Here is a 23,418-nt window from a genome sequence, read left to right on the forward strand (position 1 = left end):
TTCCACTATATCTGGACCCAAAATGTGTCCATACAAATGGTAACAGGAAACGAAGATTCGTTCGTTACAGCCGCTATTTCGTTAAAACCAGGTTCGCTATAAGCGGGCTATACTGTATTTGCGTGCCGCAATACATATACTCAGTTGTGCCAGTGCTGGTCCGATAATCCCCTAGAGTGTTACTCCTAGTTTTTTTTTTTTTTTGTACTGCTTAGCTCTCCAAGTAAACGAGCCAACATGTACTAGACAGACTAACACCACCCGAGTGCCTAGCGAGCATACACCTTCGATGTAAAGTTTTACCTCCAAATGAACTCTGTGTTCTCTCCTCAGATGACAGGACACTACTGATACAAATTAAAGGTAAGAAGTGAAAAAGCCCGCGAGTCAAGATCTTGTCGCACATTAGAGACCCCCAGGTGGTCAAAATCAATCCAGAAGAGCCCTGCACTAGAGTGTGCCTTGGAGCCCAGGTGTACCGTACCGTACTTACCCGATTCTAACGCGTACTTTTTTTCCGAAAAAAATAGGCCAAAAAATCAAATGCGCGTTAGAATCGGATACGAAACCGAAACTGCCGCAACAGCGGAAATTTCGTCCCACCCGTCGCCACCTCAAGATGGTGCCAAAGCTTTTAGCAACGATTTTTTCGGACGCAAGAAGCCTAGGCTTTTCTATCAGCGTTCACACAAATCGTCAAATCGTTCAACTTGGCGCGCTTGATAACAGCAATGGCAGCAGCGGCAACGATGGTGCGCCGCTTCCACAAGTGGCTTATGAGCGGCTCTCACGTGTTCAAAACAAGCGGTCGGCTGAAACGTGTGCCTCTGGAGAAGCTCACGGGGTTTGGCGTACGAGGCGTGGGCCACGATTCCATCGACCATGGTTGAACGTTCGTTCAGAAGTGTGGCATCGCGAACGCAACTGACGGCACCGAGGACGAGGTGTTGTGGTCAGCGGAGAGCGACGACGAGTGAGATGAGCGAGATTACTTCGGGAAATAAATCGGTCGTTTCTCTCGTATTCGTTTTTCTAGGTAACAAAGTTCCGTGCGCGGTACAATCGGAGGTGCAAGTTTTTTCGTTTTTTTTTTTGCCAGGAACATCAGGTGCATGTTAGAATTGGGGGCGCATTAGAATCAGGTAAGTATGGTAGCTCCGGCTCGTTAAACGCCACAACCAACCAATCAATCAATCAATCAATCAATCAACAAATAAACCAAAAAAGATGTGACGGACACCCACCCGAGTGTCCCGGGGCAAAACGGACGCACTTGACGCTACCCCGGTGGGCCTTGAAGGAGGCAACAAGCATCCTCTGGACAACGTCGAAGAGGCCTACGGTCAAATCGCCGCTGGCCGTGGCCAAGTGGCAGCACCCGGGCCGGGCACACACGTCGAATACCGCGTTCTCGTGCGCTTGCCAGGCTGCAAACAACGGACACCAAAGCAAGGCACATCTGAGCCACTAGACCGCTTCTTGCCCTCAGATTTCGAGCAACGGTCAATTTCACGGTGCACTTTATAAAAAGGAAAGCAGCAACAACACTTGCCTGGACAAGGGGAGACACTGGTCTTTAAACAACTCCATTTAATTTCAAGTAAACTCTTGTGAAACTTGTCAGTCTTGCTGCTTTTCCCCCACTGATTTCGAATGTACCATTATTGTTTGACTAAGTCAATTAGTTATCAAGATAATTAGCCATTTTTGGTCAAGCAATAGACAAAACAGTGTTGGTCGTAAAAGTGTAATCCTTATATTTTCCATTACTATAAACTCTGGTGATGAGTGCATTAAGAGAATCGGTGTCTTGATGCACCACTTGTAACTAATTTTAAAGGTCATTAAACTTTGGTGTTTGAAACAGGCACTCAAAATGATTCCTTGTCACAGGTGCCACCAAAGTTTAATGAGCTGTAACATTAGTTCCAAGCGATGCATAAAGAAACCAATTTTCTTATTGCACTAACCCCCACGGTTCACAGTATTGGAAAATATAAGGATTACACTTTTACGACCAACACTGTTTTGTCTATTGTTCCTCCAAAAATGGCTAATTATCTTTAGTTATCTTGGGAACTAATTGACCAACTGAAAAAAATAATGGCATATTTGAAATCAGTGGGAAAAAAGCAGCAAGACTGACAAGTTTCACAAAGTTCACTTGAAAATTAAGAGAAGTTGTCTAAGACCAATGTCCCCCCCTTAATTCCTGTTATTTTCCTGTTTTTCGTCGCTGCTTCTCTTTTTGTAAAAATAACTGAACAACGTATCTATAATTAACTTGTAACATTACTTATTATTATCGAAACGATCGCTGTTTTATGTTGTTTTTCCCAATTTTTGACCCCAGCGTCCAAGACAACTCACTCGGCGAGCTGGCCCGGGTAAGGTGTGTTTCAGAAACACACTCAGCTTAAAGTGCGTTCGGTGGGAAGTGTCATTCGGGAATGCCGTTTAGATGCGCCTGAATGACATTTTACCTGAGTGCACTCTGTAGAAGTGTGCTTAAAAAAAAAGGAAACACAAACACGGTATTGACTCGCAACTGATTTTTTTTCTCCACGAAACAGCCGTAAAAAAGACCGCACGAAACACGAGCAGATTACACACAATGTTACGCAAACACACCCAGGGTGTCCTCATGTGCAGTCAAGATACGCAACTTCTCTCGTAGACGTGACACATGGACAGGACAACCAACACACTTATCAAGTCGTTTGTCAATGACACAGATTCAATTATTTCTCCTGCAAGTTTATCACACTACTTCCTTAGCGCACAGTACGAACTTCTGCGATTCAGCGGTGTGTCTGCGTTCTCTCTTTTCTTAGTTTCCATGTTTTTTTTCTGCTGTTGCCACCGTGAATGGCCACCAGCTTGCCCAGTTTGCCGCACTATACTCGGTGACCACTTAAGAACGGCACTGGAAGTTGCCGCTGTGCCTTATCACCGTAGCCGGATGTTTCTCCACGCGGCGCAAGTAGGGCGTTACTGGGAATGTTTTGAACACGGTGTGAGCCGTTCCCGTGATTTTTTGGACTTAATATGCTTATAGACGACTCCAGTGACGACAAAAAAACTGCGTAAGACGACAAGGTAGACGATATCACGCATTCATAGCAAACTCCTATCAAAACGCGCGCGCACTGACGTCACGGGTCCAGCGCTTTGGCGGAGTGATACACTACATGAGGTGGTGCCGTTCTTGAGTTTACTCCTCCTCCTCCACGCCTAGCTCTTTCCATCCTTCATACATCAGCTGTTTCCTCCTCATCAACCCTACTGGTGCACCCCCACCCGGACGGTGTACCCCTAGGGGTGGCACTCACAGGTGGCCAGGGCGACACCCTCGGTGGGCCGTCCAGTGCGCAGGAGGTGCACCGTGCCATCCTCGTCGGCCACGGCCAGCAGGTCACGCAGGCCAGGTTCTGCGGAGTTCAGAGGTGACGACGGGGGAGCAGAGGCGAAAATTGGAAAAAACGGACACAGAAAATGTGAGAACATTGTTCACACATCTGCTTGCCTCACCGCAAATGTCATCGAAAGACGAGTTTTCTGCCACGTAAATGCCCCTCTCCTCTCTACCACACACTGCTCTCACACTCTTTCTCTCCTGTCTCGCTCCTTCCACGATAAACACGGTGGAGGTTTGCTCCGGACTATTAAATTTTCCCGCCTTTCACCACTCACGCGCAATCTACTCGAAAGTTTCATTACTGTTGGGCTTCTTGGAATGCCGGTATGTGGTCTAGGGTTGGGAGCTCTCTCTCTCTGTATTTTTGGGTCAAAACAGTTGTTTTCAACGTGTATTTTTTAAATTTCCAATTCCAAATATCAATATTTATTTTCAATTAAAAGAACACTGCCAATAGCACTTATGTATTGCTGTTTCCTCACAAACATGCTCAATGTTTTCTTTTTGCTGAGCAATGTTGAGAGGTATAAACTGTTTTTCCAGAGTTATCGGTTTGGAAATGTGTTGCCTACATAAACTACCGTATTTACTCGCGTAATGAACCCTCTCCCCACTTTTCCTGTTGAGAATTTACTTTTTTGCCACTTTGAATAAAAAATGCAGCGGAAATATGTTTTTATTTTAAGCATGGTTGCTGATGCTGTAGGCGATCGCAGTAACTTGATATCGTGCTACAGTACGTGCAGAAATGCTAAAAATGCATTCCACCAAAAAGAAATCTCAAGCGTAGCCGGAGATGTGAGTGCGAGTGCCGTGGCTTACAATTTAAAAATTGCGCGCTTGCGGTGCGCCACCTGCCGAATTCAAAACAAACCTTCTTGCGGCACAAAAATGTTGCGGCGTGGAAGCGAACAAAGCACAAAACGTACTCCGCACTCCTTCCCTGCTCTTTGCTGTTTGAGGTGGTTCCCCCGGCATGCGAGCAAAGCACTAAACGTACTCCGCACTCCTCTTCTCTTGCTGTTACGCGATTTCGCCATTACGCTCAATGGTTTTGTTTTTCAGCTGTGTTCCAACCTTTTTTGTGCTCCTGGTGTGCGGAGTTTTAAACTACGGTGGTAGAGCATGCGTTGCACATGGAAATCGTGCAGCTGTGTTGCAGGCACTTCAGTGTTGACCGAGTGCGTGTAGGCTACGGGCGAAAACGAGAGGTTTTTGGGCGGTGAACTGGGGTCGGCGTGTGTTTCGTGGGCCCAAAAAAGGGAAGTTTGCCGTTGTCAGGAAAGAAATTCTGGAGTGCCTTGAAGACGGTGCCGACAACAAAGTGCGGCCGCAAGCGACTTCAGTGAGGAGGGAAGCTCCATGGCGAAGGGGGACGATGGTGAGTTGCGAATGAAATATAAATTCAATTACATAATTACCTACATGTTTTTTTTTATGAAAATGGTAAGGCTCTGACAGCGCTTCTCTTAGCAACTTTACTGTATGAAATACGGTAGTGGTTCAACCTTTTAACTCCTGGCTGGACTACAAGGGCAGACAGACAGACAGACAGATTGAAATTTTCGGGTTTAAGCAGCCCAAACAAGACTATCATCTTAAAAAAGGATATTGTAGGAAAAAAAAAAAAAAAAAAAAAGGCCGCACAATTTCCGGCCCACCTGAAGCCTCTATATAACACACACACCACTTACATCAAAGGACGGCACAAACTTCGCAGCTTTTTTTAAAAAGCTCGGCAACCATGCAGCCATACTGCTTGGACCACTGCAAACAACTGCCCGTCCTTTTACGGAAATGGAATTTATCATTTCGCCTACACGACTTTTGGCAAAAAGTCAACTTGCACTCGCTTACGTCTGTGCCCGTGTCTTCTCTAGGTAGCCTGTCTCTACTTGTCTGCACTGTCTGTTGAACTAAAACGAAACCGGACAAACGCAATAAGTGTCGTGAAGCCCTGCCATATTGCCGTGACCTATTTAAACCCTTCGAAAATTCGCTGCCCTAACTAGAATGTTCTGTTTAGACTGCTCTTGCATTGATAGTGACTAACAATCACTGAACAAGCGGACCTTGGGGCAATAAAAAAAACGAACGGATTACCTGAGAAGCTTGTGCAGGCAAGCGGAGGGACTTCCTGCATCTGCGCGAAGGTAAAGGAAGCTGTAGTTAGAACACTCACACAACCATTAAAGGATAACACTTAATTAGAAGCAACAAGAGAAAAAACATGCTTCCGGCACACTTTTCACTGCAGAAAGCACTAAAGAGCTTTGAGGGACGAGCCAAAGTTTACAACTAGGAGCAAAAAAAAAAAAAAAACCCACAGCAGAAAGCGATGTGCCAATGGAAATCACACGAAGAATGCAAACACACCACATGTAATGTAAACCACTAGAATCATCACTACAATTTTTTTTTCTGCTGAGCTAGCTTACATTCTCTGCAATGTGAACTGTTAATGAATGAACACAGCAAAACTTTTTTGCATACTTGCTTATTTGTTCACCATGCCATCACCACACGGAGTATTTTGTAATGAGGCAAAACAGACAAAAATTAATAAAGTGATGCAATAGGGTAAAACACTAAAACTGTAATCATGAGTGTGTTTGTTAACCGCACGTTAGCATTCAAATGATACGATCGAATGGAACTGGAGGCCCCCCTCCAATCGCCGAAAGGGTCGCAACACCACAAGGACCCCGTGAGAAAGTGAATGATGAGCTCCAACTGCTTCGGCTATTCTACCTGATATCCCGCTCACTTGCTGCAAGTTTGCATCAAAATTGGCATATTCTTATTTGGTCCAGGCAGGCTTCCGAATGTACCTAGCTTGGTTACCTCGACAGGCCCTGTGAACACCGGAGTTCACTAAATATTGCCAAGCGTCTCCGTTCCAATCGACAGGCATCACGTTTTGCAACAACAAAATATAAAGAATCTCAATTTATTCTGGCAGTGTCTACAGTCACGGCACCTATGAAAATTGCATTCCTGAAGTTCTCACTGTAGCCGTCTGTGACTGGCTAGGTGTGTCACCTGGAGCATCATTGCTTCAAACATTCAGTAAAAACTGATTGTGTCGTGGGAAAGTACCTGCTTCTGCTTTAGATGGGATGACTACGGTTCGAAGCTGAAGTCCGTTTTTTTTTTTTTTTTTTTTTTTTCATCTACCCCAAATTAATGAGTTTTCGTTCATTGGGCTTTCATCAGCGAATTTTTCGCTGTGGTGTTATTCTAACAATTCCCAATCTATCGACGCACAGTACTGCACCTTGGTTTGGTTTAGGATAGGTTGTTTGTGGTATAGTTCCGCCGGGTTAATTTGGGTCAGGTTTCCCTAAAATGCTGCCAGTCTTGTGGGGAAAAACTGCTGTGCGAAACTGGCTGCCATGAAAATAGCAGACACTGCTATTCACTGTTAGCAGTTTCCTCGCCTTCACAATTGAACCATTTTCTCTCTCTCTTTTTTTTTTCATTCACTATCATTAGACGATCCTGCCAGCATACCCGAAAGCACAAGGAGAACGTAATTTCCCCATAACAATAAAAACACGTCGGTACCACAACCAAGTCCAATCTACGATGTAGAAAACTCAATGTGGAACCTGCCACAGTCTATCGCCGTATTATTTCACCCCTAAAACATGAGCGAACGTGACCAAATTTGACGGGGCTTTTCGCGAGCTACAGACGCTGATTTACGAGACCATTTTCTGCGGCGCGCGGAAACCCCGACATCCCTTTGTTGTTTTTTATTCGAAATCTCGCCCAGCGCAATAATGTTGATTCAGCCTGCATAAAAACACGGTGATCGTTTCCCAGGAGAGGCAATTAAAACTTTCGAGCTTTTGTCCGGGGCCGCCAAAACAGGTGGCCTCTTTTGTCCCAGGATTCCTTCTGGCTGTTCCGGCCACTACGCTACCAACGACGCTTGTTAACGCTTAGGAAAAAAAAAAAAAAAAAGAAACACATCTTACATCATTGCGCACGACGTATTCGCTGGCAGCTCGGCTGTGTAGATTCTTGAGGACCGAGTAGGTCAGGGCCCCGTTTCCTGAATTTGCGGGGGAAAAACAAATAAAATAAAAACCGGCGGGTTGAAACTTGCGCCAACGCCGCTGTTCTCTTTCGTTTTTGTTTTTTTGCGATCCCAACACACTTGCTTAGAAAACGCAATACTGCCGCTCGTGAACGAGCAATAAAGTTTAAATGAAAACTTACAGCCAAAAACTTTTTGGTTTACTCGACTTGACCAAAGATCCAGCGTCGCTAGCTTTACCTTAAGATACTTTTTACATGAACACCCATGAATTATCGATGTCGCATCCATGCGACCACGAAATGACGCACAAGATACCCCAAGGTCACGCAGCATCAATTTAAATGATCGTGCATGTAGGATCCTGCCCGCACCAGATAACAGTGTAGCGTCTTACCGGACCGCCGAAGGTATTCGCCCTCTCGAAGCACATTTAGTACGCTGGGACCCATGATCAGTCTCCTGGAGGGTCGAAAAGTAAGCGCGACGATTTTAACTACGCAACTTTGTTTACGGTGAATTTAATTCGTCCTAGCGCGAGCCATTGTCAAACGGTCAACAATCGGGCGCTTTTCGCGCAAAAACGGAAAATCGGCGGGCTTTCGGTAGAGCGATTGCTACGCCGCTCTGGTGGTCACTCACATGTCTTTCACCTGCAAACGCATTATTGAACAATTGTATTTTATTAATAAATTATTAATTATTATCATTAAATTTATTCAACGTTTAAACGTAATTGTTTAATATGTTATGGTAAAAAAGGAGTTTTCTGCGGAGTAGCTTTGTGCGGGACAGCTGCGGTGAGAGTAGCTTTTGTCACTGTTTCGAGACATCCGTATAGGGGGAGAAATGGCTGGAAACGCTGATTGGTCAATGTGTGTGACGTCATTAAATTATGCATGACGTCATTATTTTTTTGGCGCTAGATTTGTTTGTTTAGTTGTTGTTTCTCCCCAGAAATTTTTCCCTAGTCTTTGGTAAAGCGCTAGAATGCCTCCCTAGTCTGCCTAGTCCCCGCGCTTGGCCAAAATGGCGGAAAGCTCTTGCTTTTCAAGCGGGCTTCTTTGTATTGAGATTGCAGAAGTTAGCTACTGAAGGGAAAATGTGTTAAAGACATGCATATACCTTAAAATTCGACCGATGCAATCGTCGCTTTCACGCAAGAAGAATCTGGTTATTCATCATGGTGTGGTGTGTTGAGTTTCAGCACACTGTAGATGCCACTGCCCGCAGTAAAAAAGGTGAGGCATCCATGTGCTCTGTTATTAGTGCTCGGTTATTTTTATTTTGGCCTTCTTGTTTACTTTAAACATTCCTTTTACGTGAACTTTTGGGTCCGGTTGTTTTTCTTTTGCAGAAGGTGCACGCTCCACGTGCGTCATTCCATGAACTCAGTGTGTTCAGGGGAAAAAAAAGGGAGATAAAACAAGTTTTGACGACAGATTTGTTCGTGGAACGATCGCATTGTATTCCATATATTTCCTGCGTGGCGTGTGCAGGTATTGTTGCGCCTGTGCACTGAAATGACGACCGTCCCTGTGGAAATGACGATCACCCCCTTTGTCCACCCTGTTCAGAGCCTCAACCTTAGCAGCAAGGCGTACTTTCTAATAACATTTCGAGACCGCTTCCAACATTCCACAAATAATAAGCTTAAGCGCTTGCCTATCGTGAAATTCCTGATAGCAGATTGAAATGTTGTGTTGACATGGGCAGTGCATGCTTTAACGGCGGCGTGAATCACGAAAAATGGGTTTAGATTGCGATGTGGTGTGGCTACGCAGCGCAAGTGTGAAGGCCCGTTCGCACTTGCGACTGGAGCGATAGAAGCGACGCGATTGCTGTCCGCGGCGACAAAAATTGGTCGAGACCAAACGAACAAGGAAAGCGGCAGAAATCTCGTCGCTTCTACCGCTCCAGTCGCAAGTGTGAACCACTTGCGACTGGAAAGAAACATATGTAGGTCATGTAATTGTCCTGTATTTCCCATGAAATACTCCGTGTTTGATGCCTAATAAAATAAGCTGTATCCAAAAGCTGAACCTAATCGGCGGGGGCTTACAGCGAATGTATGACACGCTTCTATTTTTGTGCGCCTTCGGAAAACCCTGTTGCAGTAGACTATTACTTGTGGCTTCGCCGGAATGTTTTTTGCTGTTTTACTCACAGAGCCTGCCTGACAGTACATCCGCCAGGTGGTAAGTGCGAGGCTCCTACAAAATAAGGCAAGAGCAACTCGCAAGCCTTGCCTAATTACCTGGCATAGCACAAAATCTGATATGGCTGCGGCAATTCTCATTGCATCCGTGATAATCCCTTGTATAAATTTTTCGCGGCAGTTGTTTCTCGTTAGCCGACTGGGGTCCGCATGACAACCTGCCAGTAAATTTCTTTTGAACCCACTCTTCCGGCATCCGTGAAAATTCCTTTTTAAAATTTCAGTCAGCTCCCGTTTGCTGTCTACAGAGATGTTTTTTCCACCAGCAAGACAGATAGATCTGCGCTGCTTTATGCACAAGCGATAAAACTATATGTTTCAATGGAGCCAGGCATACATCGCATTTTGTGATAATGTGCTCAGGCAGCCCGGACATGGGCCGCTTTAAATAAAGTTTGATCTCTCTCTCTCAGGCAAGCCGAACAACAAAGTGCATAGTGAAACTAGTAAGGCTTGAGCCTGGAGATTAGCTATGTTATGGCTAGCAAGAAATGAGCAACCGCGGGTAAATGTAACAAAAACGTTTTCAAGGAGGGACTTGCAATAATTTATGTGCACGCCGCCATTATTGCTGCTCACGAACTTCATGCCCCCATGGATGCAGCACTAACGTATCTGGTAATACTTCAGGGTCTTGGGCATCTTGCTATCAATCTTTACATCACGCTTTTTCACTCCTGTGATAGTTCTAGTGTCTCTCTTCCAAAGCTGCACGTGGTTTGCAGCGCGGTATGCAGACATTTTTGCCATGAGCTCATCAAATGTGGCAACCAATGGAAAGTACCTCAAGGCCAGTTTCCTTCATTCCTTGCGATGGAGCACGTTGGTTGTGGCATCAGTCCTTAATTGAGGTGGTGTGGTGAAACACTGAACGAGTGCAGGTGGATGCGCAGCTACTGCAGAGGAGGCCTCCCCCTTTGGCGCGCTGCAGCCAGTCGATGTGGCCCAGGGCCTGCTGCTCTACCGCCATCCCGATTGTCCACACCCCCGCCTTGGCCAGCGTCTTGTGGCACTGTGAGCTCCAAAGCAGGCACGGGCGCCTTTGCGGCAGTCACCCTCCAACTGCCACCAATTTGGTTTCGGCAAGGTGACCAGCGGCAGCGCACACATCAGCAGCCCTACAGCCAAAGGCTGTCTGTTGGGAGCAGCCACAGTCTTGGGCGGCCACCTTACTCACAGCCGAGGTGGCCATCCGGTCCTGGCACGGAGCTGCTTGGCGGCCTGGCAGAAGCCATCTCGGTGGTCCAGCATGAGCACCAGGTAGCGCACCCTGGTCTTCCACCCGAGCTGCTCGCTGTCAATTTGCAGGCATGTGACCCTGCAGCAGGCCTGGGTGTCCCAGTGAACAAGCATCGCCTCCATCTCGGTGCCCGACAGCTGCAGGCTGACATTGGCGAGCTTGGCCCGCACTGCATCCAGGGGTGCCTGCAGCTGCAGAACGACGCCTCGGCAGCCCGCCATGGGGCCTAGTGCCTACAGGGCTACGGCTGCGGCGTACACAGACAGGTACACCCTGTGCGCCCTTCTACTGTGCAGGCCGTCTGATAGTGCCACTGTGACCATGTTGAAGAGTAAGGGGCTGACGACTGTGCCCTACAGGGTGCCCACATCCACTGGTTGAGGCACCGACAGGGCGTTGCCTACCTGCCTTTGTGCCATGAGGCCCGTCACGAACGCCTCGACGGAGCCCCGCAGCTTGTCCGCAATGCCGGCCTCCTTTATGGCCAGGGAGATGACAGGGTGCTGGAGGTTGTTGAAGGCACCCTTTATTCCCCCCCCCCCCCCCCCCCCCCCCCCCACCCTGATAGAAAAAAAAAGCGCGGAAGTTTGCAAGCGCCCTTAACCCTTTGAGGGTCGAATTTTTTTTTAAAGAACTTTCCCTGGTGGTCAAATTAGTTTATTGCGGATTTGGAATGTACAAAATGTCTAAAGTCATGTTAAATGGTAAAAAATTATCAGGAACAGTATTTTGGGGTCAGCATCACTTAGAACTGAAAAATGTTCAATAGTATTTCAGAGTGTGGTATTCCTTGAAACACGGGTCTATGCACAGTGCCTTATTGAAGTCTGCACACATACAGCGCATGTCCGAAAATGAGCTGTCTTCTTCCGAAAAAAGGCTGTCTTCCGATTCAGATTCGGTGAAAGGAGTAAACTCGGAGTCAGAAGAGTCATCGCGGTCGGTGTCATCAGAGCGGGCAGTTCGTTGGGCCATATCGCTGCTTTGCCGTGCATCTGAAGAACTCGAAGGCAACCCAGTAAACGAGGAGAGCGAGAAAACGCCGGTGATAAACAAGCTAATAGCAGCGCCAATATAGATAGAAATCAACTTCCGCCGCCCCCACAATGGAGTCTCCGATTAGGTTACTTCAGTTCCAAGCAAGGAGGGCAAGAATACCTAGTGAGCGTGGGTAATAAACAAGATAAGAGCAGCGCCAATATAGATCGAAATCAACTTCCGCCGCCCCTGATAGCGAGCGTCGATCAAGTTTCACGCGCCTCCGATGCGATCACGTGGCGAAACTGAAACCACGAAACGCGTTAACACGTACAGACGCCGTAACGCGCTGAAGCCAGAGAGTTCTGTTTTTCACCGCAAGAAGGTAGCACAATCAAATTTCAAACACTTCTTGTAAGTCCCAGGAGGTGGCAGCACCTCCCAGGGAGCATGCATCGTTAATATGGCGCGAAATTTCAAATGGATGCTCGAAATCGTACCCGTACGGCAAAGACCTTGCGGGACGGAAAACCACCGCAGTACACGTACGGCAAAAACCCTCAAAGGGTTAAAGGCTATGAAGATAAAATACATGTTTGGTTCATTAAAAAGACTTTCTTGTCTCGATAACAATGATATCAGTCTTACAGCAAACTTCGAAGGAATTATCGATATATTAAATTAAACATTTGAAGCAATGGCGAATCCCCGCCCACTTTCCGGCGGCGATTTCACTATGACAGCACAGGATCTTGTTGGATGATTGGTGCCCAACGACCTAAGTCATCGCCAAGGAACATGATTGCGTGATTTTTGAGGGGCCTTTATTGATCTTATCATTTGATCTTATCACGCGCAAGAACAGCGCTGTTAAGGGCGAAAATTACATGAATCTGGCAATATTAGTCCACACGCAAAGCGGAATAATTCAGCCATCGGCATTTGTTAAGTCATGCCAGTTTAAATTTGCGCTTCTGTTTTGTGTCTCATCGGGGCGGAGAAGCTTGTGCTTTTGTAACATAATGAATCTGGTTGACATTTCTGCACAACCCAACTTAGAGTCTGCTGTAATGAGCTTGGTGTTCTCAAGTAGTTGCATTCCTAGCGGTCACGTTTTCAATGCTTCGTGCATAAATGCCCTATAATCTGCCTGAAGGCGTGTACTATCAAGCTATACCTTTTCTGGAGCAGCCACCCCCTTTAGTTACCACTCCCAGATGAGGTAGAGCAAGTCACTGCAGTTCGCCATTCAATGCGGTATCGAACTTTATATTTAGCAAGAAAAAATAACGCAAATACGGCGATGTCTGACCATACTCTTGCGGGCAGGCATGTTCTGTGCAAGCTGAGCAAAATATTGCTACGTTTTGAATTTTGTCGTGAGATCTGATGAAAGAGTTATAATGCGGTCCTACCATTTTGGTTTCAAACTTTAATGAAAGGACATACTTTTTTAGCTGACGCGTGCGCTGCCATTTTTCAGCCGAGTACACACTGCCGGTTTTAAAGCTAAACGATAAAAAAAGTATTTGCAGTTCATGAGCATGGGCGGTTCTGGAATGTATAGGGCGCACAGAAGTTTTGTAGTTTTCGTTGCAGACGCGGGAAATGGAAATTATGTTTGAAATCTTCTTTGTCCACCAGAAAACTGAGGATTGGGCAGCTGTGCAGAGCCAGCATGACCTTCGGGCATGGTGCGATGCCCGAAACAAGTCAGCATTTTGTTTCCCGGAGTGCACCAAGAAAACATGCGTATTGGCATGGCCCCGCATACAGAAAGACCAAAGACTACCATGCTTTAGCATGAAGCGGACAGTAATGACGCAGTTAAACTATTTCCTTGGTTGACAGCGACCGTTATGTTCAAACTAAAGCATGGTTTCAGGCTACAACAGGATAGATTTGTTTCCCGGAGTGCACCAAGAAAACATGCGTATTGGCATGGCCCCGCATACAGAAAGACCAAAGACTACCATGCTTTAGCATGAAGCGGACAGTAATGACGCAGTTAAACTATTTCCTTGGTTGACAGCGACCGTTATGTTCAAACTAAAGCATGGTTTCAGGCTACAACAGGATAGATTTGTTTCCCGGAGTGCACCAAGAAAACATGCGTATTGGCATGGCCCCGCATACAGAAAGACCAAAGACTACCATGCTTTAGCATGAAGCGGACAGTAATGACGCAGTTAAACTATTTCCTTGGTTGACAGCGACCGTGATGTTCAAACTAAAGCATGGTTTCAGGCTACAACAGGATAGATTTGTTTCCCGGAGTGCACCAAGAAAACATGCGTATTGGCATGGCCCCGCATACAGAAAGACCAAAGACTACCATGCTTTAGCATGAAGCGGACAGTAATGACGCAGTTAAACTATTTCCTTGGTTGACAGCGACCGTGATGTTCAAACTAAAGCATGGTTTCAGGCTACGACAGAATAGATTGGCTAAAAATTGCAAAGTTGTTTACCGTGATACTTCCTTGGTTATTTCGGTTACTTAAGAAATGCTGACGATTGCTCAAAATGTGCTTCATGCAACATTTTAGAATGTATCAGTTGTGGATCCGGGAAGAATCACATTGGCGCGCACCCGTATGTGTGTGTGTGTGTGTGCGCGCGCGCGTCGAGGGGGGGGGGGGGTGAGGGGAGGAGGCTGGCGAAGGTGTGCTGGTGCTCTTGAGAGGGCCTGTTGTATGTGGCCGTTTATTTAATTAGGAAATTCTGTTGTCATGCACGACCGATTGAGCCTTGAAAGAACGATAGTCCTGCGCCCACAGAACTTCAAAGGCCAGGAAGCATTAAAGGAAAATTCTACCAGAAAGGCACCCCCCCTACCCAGCGATGGGAGATCTTGATGTCCAGCCCCGACCTGTCGACGCAGCAAGAGCTCGCGTCCAGGGGCCAGGAGCTATTGGACTCGTATGGGACTCGTGAATAGGGTTCCACCCCGTCTGACGCCTGCGAGCGTCACCTGAAATGGGCTCAGCGAAAGTTGTTTCCCTCTCTCTCTAGAGCTCTTCTTTGCCACCAGTACGAAAGTCCTTCACTTGCGCTGCGCACACTGCTATGGTTTTAAAATTGGGTGTAGCAGTGGATTGCAGCCAGAACAAATATATATTTCATTCTTCATGTACTGATGCTACGCTGTCCCGATACACTCTGAGTAATCCTCTCCAACTTCGTGCATAATAAAATATTCGGGCCTTTACAGGAGTTGAATTTACATTTTCCCTCATTAAAAGTCACCTATCCGCTCCACCGTGGGTGCATTCAATTACCAATTCAAACGCAAATACTGCATTCGGAATAAAACAAGATAGACATTTTTTAGCTCGGAGACACAAGGTACTGTGGCATCGTGTAAATATTACGAAGTGAATATTTAAATATCAAAGAATGCATAATTGATCTGCACCGCACAACTTAACGTACAATGCAACCTCCATCGTCAAAAGACATCAGTGATCATGTAAGGATTAGTGACTGGAAGAAAATGACTTACTATTCGATATCGCCGTTGTAACTCCAGCCCCTGAATATACACTGCTCTGGGCAGCCGAATATGGCCATCTGATCGTTGTTACTGTCGCTGATGATTGATTGATTGATTGATTAATTGTAGGGTTTTAACGCGCCGACGCAACGCAGGCGATGAGGCGCGCCGTAGTGGAGGGCTCCGGATTAATTTTGACCACCTGGGGATCTTTAACGTGCGCCGAAATCTCGTACACACGGGCGTTTTTGCTTTTTGCCTCCATCAGAAAAGCGGCCGCCGCGGCCGGGAATCGAACCCGCGACCTCGTGCTCAGTAGCGCAACGCCTTAGCCACTGAGCCACCGCGGCGGGTATTTTTATTGTTACTGTCGCGACGCCGTCTGCCTGTGGCAGGGCTGGTGACCGTCGTGCCTTCACATTTAGGATAAAGTCTGGAACTGGCTCGGGGAGCCGCAGCACGCCCTTTTGTCGACCCGCTGTTTTGCAGTTTCCTAGGTTAGGGGAGAATACCGCCGAACAAATCTGCCTAATTGCGGGGGTGAAATTGACTGTCGCAACATCGCCGTCGGAAGGGGACAACACTCAGTGCGCGCAATCTGAGCCCACTCCAACAAAACCCTCCGGGCCTCGACAGAAACGTGAAAAAGGAAGAATGAAGGGCTGACGCGAGGAAGAGGGGCGTACCTTGCGGTGTGTCTCAATCGCAAAGGCCCTCTGCCCGCGCACGGCATTCATTCAGCTGGTGAAATGGGTGAAACTGCACGTTTCACCCATTACGTAGCCCATCGCATTCTTCAGTTACCTTGCACGAGTCTTGAATGTGTGCCCATGGCCACTTGATCTCCCCCTTTCTAGGAGAGGGAGCAGCCGTGATCAGCCACTGCCGCTTGCACATTGTTCTGCTTAACATACAAAGATCGTCTGTTCCCGTTCGGGCCTGCATTGTACCAGTCTTCAACCATCAATGGCCGGCGGTCCCTCTTTTTTTCCGCCGCGAGTTAGTGCGGACCGTGGTGCAGACCACTCCATGCTTCCCCGGACGAGTCAATCTCCTCTGCTGAGAACAACTCAGCCAACCAATTATTCTCGGTCTCGCCGCATGTCTCCACAAAGGGATACAACGCATGCCTTTGGCGTCCCGTGCGCTGAGCTTACCCGAAGGCACCGTCGCTTTTGGGGCTGCACCCCTCCAAAATCATCCCTCAGCGGTTCCCACCCCTCAGGCGCTTCGTTTTGTCACGGCCGGACTCGACTCCCTTCCATGCGAAGGGTAGACATGCACTTTCGTGGCATTTTCATAGCATTTCGTGGAAAGTGCCATTAGTGGCACTTTCAAAAATATGCCGCTTTGTTCACAGGCGACGTACTAGGCATACAGGCAGCATGGCGATGGCCGGAAAAATTTCGGGAGGGGGGGGGGGGGGGGGGGGGGGGGCTGAAGCCCGGTCAGCCCCCCCTCCCCCCTGGCTACGGCACTGCATCAAGTAGCACGAGGGCTGCCACCTGCCTGGTAGTCTGGGTGTGCTCTAGTTCTGTCATTACGTTGGCAATGGAGTTCATCGCAGCCTGGTGCTGCCGGAAGCCTGTGAGCTGCTCTGAGATGTACATGTACTCCATTTCGTGTGCATGCTGCCAAAAACTTTTGCCCTTGCAACAGCACTACGATTGGACTCGGCTTATCCACATCAAGTTGGTTTTTATCATTCTGAGTGCTTACCGGAGTAACTTCTTGCACAAGAAGTTATTGCAGTAAATCCCACCTTGAAAGCTTTTTTATCGTATGGCTTTACGTGTGGTTGCTCATATTTTACTAGCTGTAGCATAGCCAACCGTAACATATCCAGAGGGGTGAGCTGGGCGAGTTGGTATGTGTCATCTTAACAACAGCACGAAAAAGACTGGGACGAACGAAGCAGACAAGTCGAGTGATGATTCACAACTAGTTTTTTGTGGAATGTGCACTAAACATAAACCTTGGCATCAACAGAAGAAAAGAGATGGAACACATTCCACTCGAACGTACTTCCTTGCCCTTCTCCCCCCGCCCCCTCACATGACAAACACTGGTAGAGCCTTTTACTTGACACACATGATCCTTCAGCTATGGACCACTGCCGAGCTGATAACAGAGTTTCATAAAGGAGGAACATCAAGTTCAATGCCGCACTTGTGTTTGGCGGCATGTACTGGTTAAGAAGGCGAACTCTGTCACAAAGTACTGGCGATGTAACACAATCGCCTCCCAGTTTTCAAATGTTGCACGCTTCGATTATCTCTCGGCCTGTCTGCCTGGCACGTCTGGAAAGAAGTACACAAATGGGTCCCACCGTTGGTGTGCATCGTATACACGACTATTGAGCTCTTCTTACAGAAGGTGCTCTTTGGGTCCACAATAGTACTGCATGAAACCTGCCCTGTTTCAGTGCCTTTTGTAGCAAAATGCCTTAGCAACCCATGCTGTTTCCTTGTCAATGAATGATAAGCTTGTCATTACAGAACACTTGTGGGTACCCTGTATTTTGTTTCCTTTCAACATTACAGGTTTGCAGCATGACGGGAAGGAGTGCAGAGACGCCTATGCTGCGATTGCTGGCGTTGTGCAAACAAGGGTACAATGAACTATTGCCTGCAAGACTGCAAGAGGATGGCACTGCCTAAAGTTATTCTTTGTTAGAGTATAAATAAATTTCAAGGTCTGAACCCAATACTCATGTACCCTCAATAATAAAGTGTGTCCACATCTTTTGACAGCTGTGTCTGTTTACTTTTCATGCAAACCTGCGACCACTGAATATGTAGCCATGCATGCAAGCAAAAAAGAAACTACACAGGAAAATGACTGTGACTAAAAGACGCATCCCGTTCCCATCAAGTGCAATTTTCAGTACACTACCACTTCTAAACGTTCTGACTCCTGTTAATCATTTCAGTTTGACCATGCTATAAATGGCTGGTGATACATGTGTTTAAGCGAAGTCCTGGGAACAAATAGAATTCTTTTATTCAATTTACAATTTCCTGTTGGCCTGAGTGGAAAAAAAAATACAAACCAACTGATTGGTTAGCAAAAAACCTGCGGTGTCCTTGGACGTATCCAACTGAAGAATGGTGTGCCACAAATGCGAAACTTCAAACAGAATTTTTTGCTTTTGAACACTGAATAGCATTATTGACAAATGGATTAAGTGAAAGTAACCTCGGCAGCAAAAATACGAACGTATTTTAGGAAAGATCGTCAACACATGGTCAGAAGTAGAGTTCATCGAAGAGTACAATTTCCCAGCATCCACTATGGCATTCCCTATAGCCATTTCTAGTTTCAGCGTGTAAAACTACCTTGGCTTTTTTATCCGAAGACGGCAATCACATTTTTGCACACAATGGAAGATCAGTGCAGTTCATACTTCCATATGAAATGAGTGAGTATATATACTGTTCTCTTCATGCCTGGCCAGAAGAAAAGTGCAATTTGCTTCACTTCAAAGTAGGGGCTTTAGTCTGAAATATCCTGAATGAGTGGAAGCTGAATTGTCACGCAATTATAGTTTTACTGCAGCGTCACAGGAGAGTTTAGGTTGTCGAGAAAAATTGGAAGCTCATCACTGCTGACTGAGGGCCATCTTTCAGGGAAACTTGCACAAATATTATGAGCTTCGTATCGTCTAAAGTCACACTAGTGTTTTCCTAGTTTCGCTATGCTGCTGCATTCTTCAGAAATAACACTTCCCTGCAGAAACGTCTTACTGTCATTGAGAATACCCCCATGATGGTGGTTATGGCCATCCTAAGAGATTGTAAGAATTTTTAAAGGAAACTCTGCAGCGTACCATTTTCTTTGGGACTTTACAAGGCAAATTATAAATTATGCCTTCTATAGCAAGCAAATGCGTACTCAGAATATGTACAGATGCTGTGAGTAGCCGTACTGGGAACTGTATGCAAATAAAATATAAGGCATATTTTATGACTGCAGTTTCATAGCACATTCACCATGACTGGCTTCATATAGGTCATGATCTCAATGTATATTTTACATCTGTGCAAAAGGAACGTAGTGCACTGAACACACTTAAAATAAATTCTAACTCAGTTAAAGTAACTCACTTAAAATCAACTCTACAGTTTACTTATATGTTCAAGGCAGTAAACCCCTGAGTTTATGTTTGGTTGATTGATCAGTTAATGGACTAACTGAAAGAAACTGAAAGTAACTCAGCAAAAAGTGTGAACCTATTTCAGCAAAAGCATAATGCATCATGGTCAACAGTACAGTTGTCATCCAATACTGCGATATCTCTAGCACTTTACTGTGGCATGCCTCATAGCCTGTACCTGGCTTCATCGCATAAAACTCCCTTAGTTTGATCCCAAGACTGCGGTCACATTTTCATACGCGTTACCTGATAGTGCATGTCATCATACGTGAACATGTATTCATGTATTACGTACCTCAAATAAATGGTATCTAAATAAGTAAACCTCTAAATAAAAGCAAATATTGCAATAACTGTAGCATTGTTTAAATGTAATCTGGTAGCTTTCGTGGCACAGAGCACCTGTATCAGTTCCCTGTGAAGAGGGAAGCAATTTATGTTATTACATGTCTTATTTTTGGTAACACAGGGGGTTTGGTGCCTCGGTTTGCCTCCCCCCTCCACACTTTTTTTACTCACATCCATAGGTGACAGTGATCGATTTGCTGTGGTGAGAGACCCAGGTGGTTCCCTCCATAGAGCAGCAGCATTTGCACATAGCTGCCCTTGTCTGTAAATTAGCAAATTGAATCGTGGTGCTTTTAATCAAACTTATCTTACAAGGATTATAATATAGTCCTCCTTGCTATAAATTGTTTGCATAGTTTTTCGTATGTATAGAGAATCGCATTTTGCTGACATAAGTGGGATAAACAGGATGAGGTAACAATCAATTACACATCCACAAAGCACACAGATTGTGCCTGAAACTGAATTAGCTTATAAAATAGCTAGCGAGAAGCATATATAGCACACTTTTTAAGTTGAAACTTCCTAATTAATCCACTCATGTTCAAACATAACGCCGAATGCAGGCTATGCAAGCTATGCAAGAGCTAAGCTAGCTCTTACCGTTTAGCATTTACACTTTATTTTTATCTGAGTAGAAGATTTTGGAGCTTTCTTTTTGCTGCAATTGTATTTGGTGCACTTGAGCCCCACGATGTGCATCATGGGACAAACTCTCGTATCATGATTTTAAGGAATATGTACGCAACCATGCATGTACGTTGGTAACTGAGGTATGTTTTGAAATGCTAATGTTTTGCCATCTGGCCCTTTTATCACGTTTTAATAGCGGTCGGTAGAACGGCTCATCTTTCGCCCCAAAAATAGAAGAATTATGCAGAACTGGGGCTTATTTTGCTGAGGCAATCGAATAAAATACAAAGCAAACACGTGCGCGCTCCGTGCTTGTTGACGAAAAGTCGGAAATGCTGATGAAAAGTGTCGTGTCAGCTCATAGGAACCTCAAAACTTGGAAAGCGATGTGCAGAGCCCGCTTGACGCTCCTTTGGGGTGGGATGTATGCAGAAACGGAAATGTTATTATTCATTTTTTTGCGTTAGGCTTAAAACACGTGTGTTTACTCAGCGCCCCCAGTACCAGAGGCGATAGTTTATTTCTTCACCTAATAGCTAGGAATGAAGGCGGTATTCTGTACACTGTTTATACCTCTCGAAATTGCGATGCACGGCGACCAATGAAGGTCATCAGCTTCAAAATGAGTCAAGGAAGTTTAAACTGAACAAAGCAAACTCGATCATCCTGTCCAGACGCTTTTTGAATTTGTAAAAAGCTTGCATTGCACACCGCTAAGACGAGGGAGGACGGGGGGAGGCTAGGTTGGTGAGTTACAGTGTCATTATTAATACATTATAAGCGTCGCGAGCGATGAGCGAGCGATAGCTTCCGATCGATGCATTCGTGCACGAAGCGAAGCCGACTTTCTGGAAATCGGTGGGAGCGGTGGTTGTTGTATGCTACCAACTGTCCCTGTTCTCGGTTCATTCGATGTCCAAACTATTTAGGAGTCACCGGCTCTCCTTTCATCTAAAAATGGCTCCGTCTGGGAGTCCAGGCACCAGGTCAAACAAGCATCTGAACGACGTGGGTCCAAATTGGAACTAGTTTTGTTTTAAATGGTCCCAGCAGATAGATTTTGCTGGGGGATAACACCTGGCCCCTTAATTTTACAAATATTAGCTTTAGGAATTGTCATTTTCAGACAAAGCAGCCTAACTTTTTTACCAGCATTGTTAACATATTTGCATTTTTTATTTCCCATATTCATTAGAAGTAATTCCAAACACTGATATTACGTTCCAGCCAGTTTGAGTTCAAACAGAAGGCACCGTTGCAGCGCTTACACAATAGGCAATTAAACAGCATTTGCGCACCTTGATTGTACTGTTAAACTTGCTCCACTTTCGTCAGAGTTTTTTTTTTTTTTTTTATTGTGAATGATGCGGTCCCACAGCTGCAACCACTTGTGAAGGACCATGTCTTGGGCCATAACAATTGTATGATGAACTAGTAAAGATAAGAAATTGTAATATACAAAGGATAAAAAAAGGCAGGAAGTTAAGAAACATCTTTAGTTGGTGTGAGGTATATTAACTTGGGGATCATAATTGAAGAGCAGGATCATGATGCTACGCTCATTTGGTGAACAGTGGTGTTTAACAATGATTTATCGTGTGATGAGTGGGATTCCCTTCTCAGCATCAAATAGGAATAATCTGAGCCAGTTAATTATTACATGTTGAATTCTACGACAGTCAGCCTGAAGACTCAGACAAAAGGAGAAAAAACAGAGCCGTGCACAATGTTGCATGGTGCATATCATTCCTTCATTTCCTTGCCTTGTGTTTGTTATTCGAGGCTTACCATTGAAGAGTTGAACTGCTCTTCATGATGGACTTTGCATTTTACCCAACTCCTTGTTAGTATGATCAAGGAAGGAATTGAGGAGCAGGATCTTGCTTTTTGTGGTAGACAATGGTGCTTCGTCTTGTTCCTCACTTATGTGAAGAGTGGAATTCTCTTGATATTCCTCATCGGTAGCGTGAAGAACAGAATGAGCAGAGAGATCATGACCCTTCTCTTATGAGGCACAGAAATCATTCGGTGTGGAGTGCAATACTCATGTAAAGAATGGGATGATGCCCCTTCTGATTTGGTACCAAAAGATACATGCGGATGCAGAGGCATAAATTTAACCTTTTGATAAGTACGATACCCAGAAATGCTTCAGCATCACAAGAGAAAAGAAAAAAACAGCCTAAAGTTGTGCATGCTGCATTGAGACTAGGCATTTCAGCCCCTTCGACTGTTTCAGCTGTCGATAGCTGTGCGAGAAGGCGTTGTTTTTTTAACCGGCAAACGATTCCACGGGGGAAGTTCCAGAATCAGCTGTATTGACTTGAAAGGATGTGAAAAACAGATTTACGTGGCCAAAACTGGATTTCCTTTCACTTCTGTACTTGTTCATCCCTATACGGTGAAAGGGAGCCAAGCAAGAAAGCCATTCATTGATGGCTTAAGGGGTGCGTGACCCTTCTCGTAGACAGCAGTCATGGACAAAGTCTCCTCACAGTTCAAGATTCAGAAAGGAAAGAAATGCACATAAAATGCATGTTCAATAACTTGAGGAAGAAAGCATCACATACTTGTGACATGAACAAAAATTAGAAGTCAATGGGCCTTCTCGTAATTCCTGTTCCCTCACTTTCACTCCTATAAAATAATGTTTTGATTTGATAATTGAACTCAAGAAGCTCTAGTCAAACAGCGTATATAGGTGTTTTACAACGCATATGTTGTATGTTTTATTGTCTGAGCACACCTAGAAGCAAACATCCAGCTTCAGTACTGCTTTCACGCTTGAAGGCACAGTTGACTCCCAATAATACGAAGTCCACAGGGACCACAATTCAATCGAACAAAATGCACCTGAACAGCATTGTCATTAGTCCGCAACTCGTT

The 23,418-nt window shown here is 45.6% G+C and overlaps 2 protein-coding genes across 7 annotated transcripts in view; one reads left to right on the top strand and one right to left on the bottom strand.

Annotated features, from left to right (window-relative positions):
* The window catches only part of LOC144166291 (denticleless protein homolog), a 42,782-nt gene extending 34,679 nt beyond the window's left edge, over positions 1-8,103 (bottom strand). The window contains exons 1-5 of the mRNA XM_077695827.1: positions 7,861-8,103; positions 7,402-7,478; positions 5,522-5,561; positions 3,333-3,431; positions 1,245-1,427 (exon numbers count right to left, since the gene is read on the bottom strand). Of these exons, the coding sequence (XP_077551953.1) occupies positions 1,245-1,427; positions 3,333-3,431; positions 5,522-5,561; positions 7,402-7,478; positions 7,861-7,915 (454 nt within the window). The 5' untranslated portion in view covers positions 7,916-8,103. The remainder of the gene's footprint in view (positions 1-1,244; positions 1,428-3,332; positions 3,432-5,521; positions 5,562-7,401; positions 7,479-7,860) is intronic.
* Positions 8,104-8,498: 395 nt separating this feature from the next.
* LOC144166288 (uncharacterized) lies at positions 8,499-18,102 on the top strand. 6 transcript variants are annotated; one of them, XR_013321629.1, is made up of 4 exons: positions 8,499-8,704; positions 9,633-9,661; positions 10,613-11,187; positions 17,939-18,102. XR_013321629.1 is itself a non-coding variant. In XM_077695824.1 (3 exons), exons 1-2 carry the CDS (start codon positions 8,647-8,649, stop codon positions 11,149-11,151), a joined length of 597 nt encoding a protein of 198 aa, XP_077551950.1. In that variant the 5' UTR covers positions 8,501-8,646; the 3' UTR covers positions 11,152-11,187; positions 17,939-18,102. The 6 variants fall into 6 exon arrangements, 2 of the variants coding, with proteins under 2 accessions (XP_077551950.1, XP_077551951.1); XR_013321627.1 differs by lacking the exon at positions 9,633-9,661 and having other exon boundaries at positions 8,502-8,704; positions 10,613-10,941; positions 11,006-11,187; XR_013321628.1 differs by lacking the exon at positions 9,633-9,661 and having other exon boundaries at positions 8,502-8,704; positions 10,613-10,941; positions 11,009-11,187.
* Positions 18,103-23,418: the final 5,316 nt, after the last annotated feature.

Source organism: Haemaphysalis longicornis, unplaced genomic scaffold, assembly GCF_048455015.1.
Source record: "Haemaphysalis longicornis isolate Haplotype H1 unplaced genomic scaffold, Haemaphysalis longicornis Haplotype H1 scaffold_166, whole genome shotgun sequence".
Classification (NCBI taxonomy): Eukaryota; Metazoa; Arthropoda; class Arachnida; order Ixodida; family Ixodidae; genus Haemaphysalis; species Haemaphysalis longicornis.

What these genes read in the sequence shown, in the direction of transcription:
- LOC144166288 (XM_077695824.1), top strand. Translation starts at nt 8,647, where the DNA reads ATGGTGTGGTGTGTTGAGTTTCAGCACACTGTAGATGCCACTGCCCGC. An exon ending in CACTGCCCGCAGTAAAAAAG is followed by an intron (nt 8,705 to 10,612) that starts GTGAGGCATCCA and finishes GGCGCGCTGCAG; the next exon opens with CCAGTCGATGTGGCCCAGGG.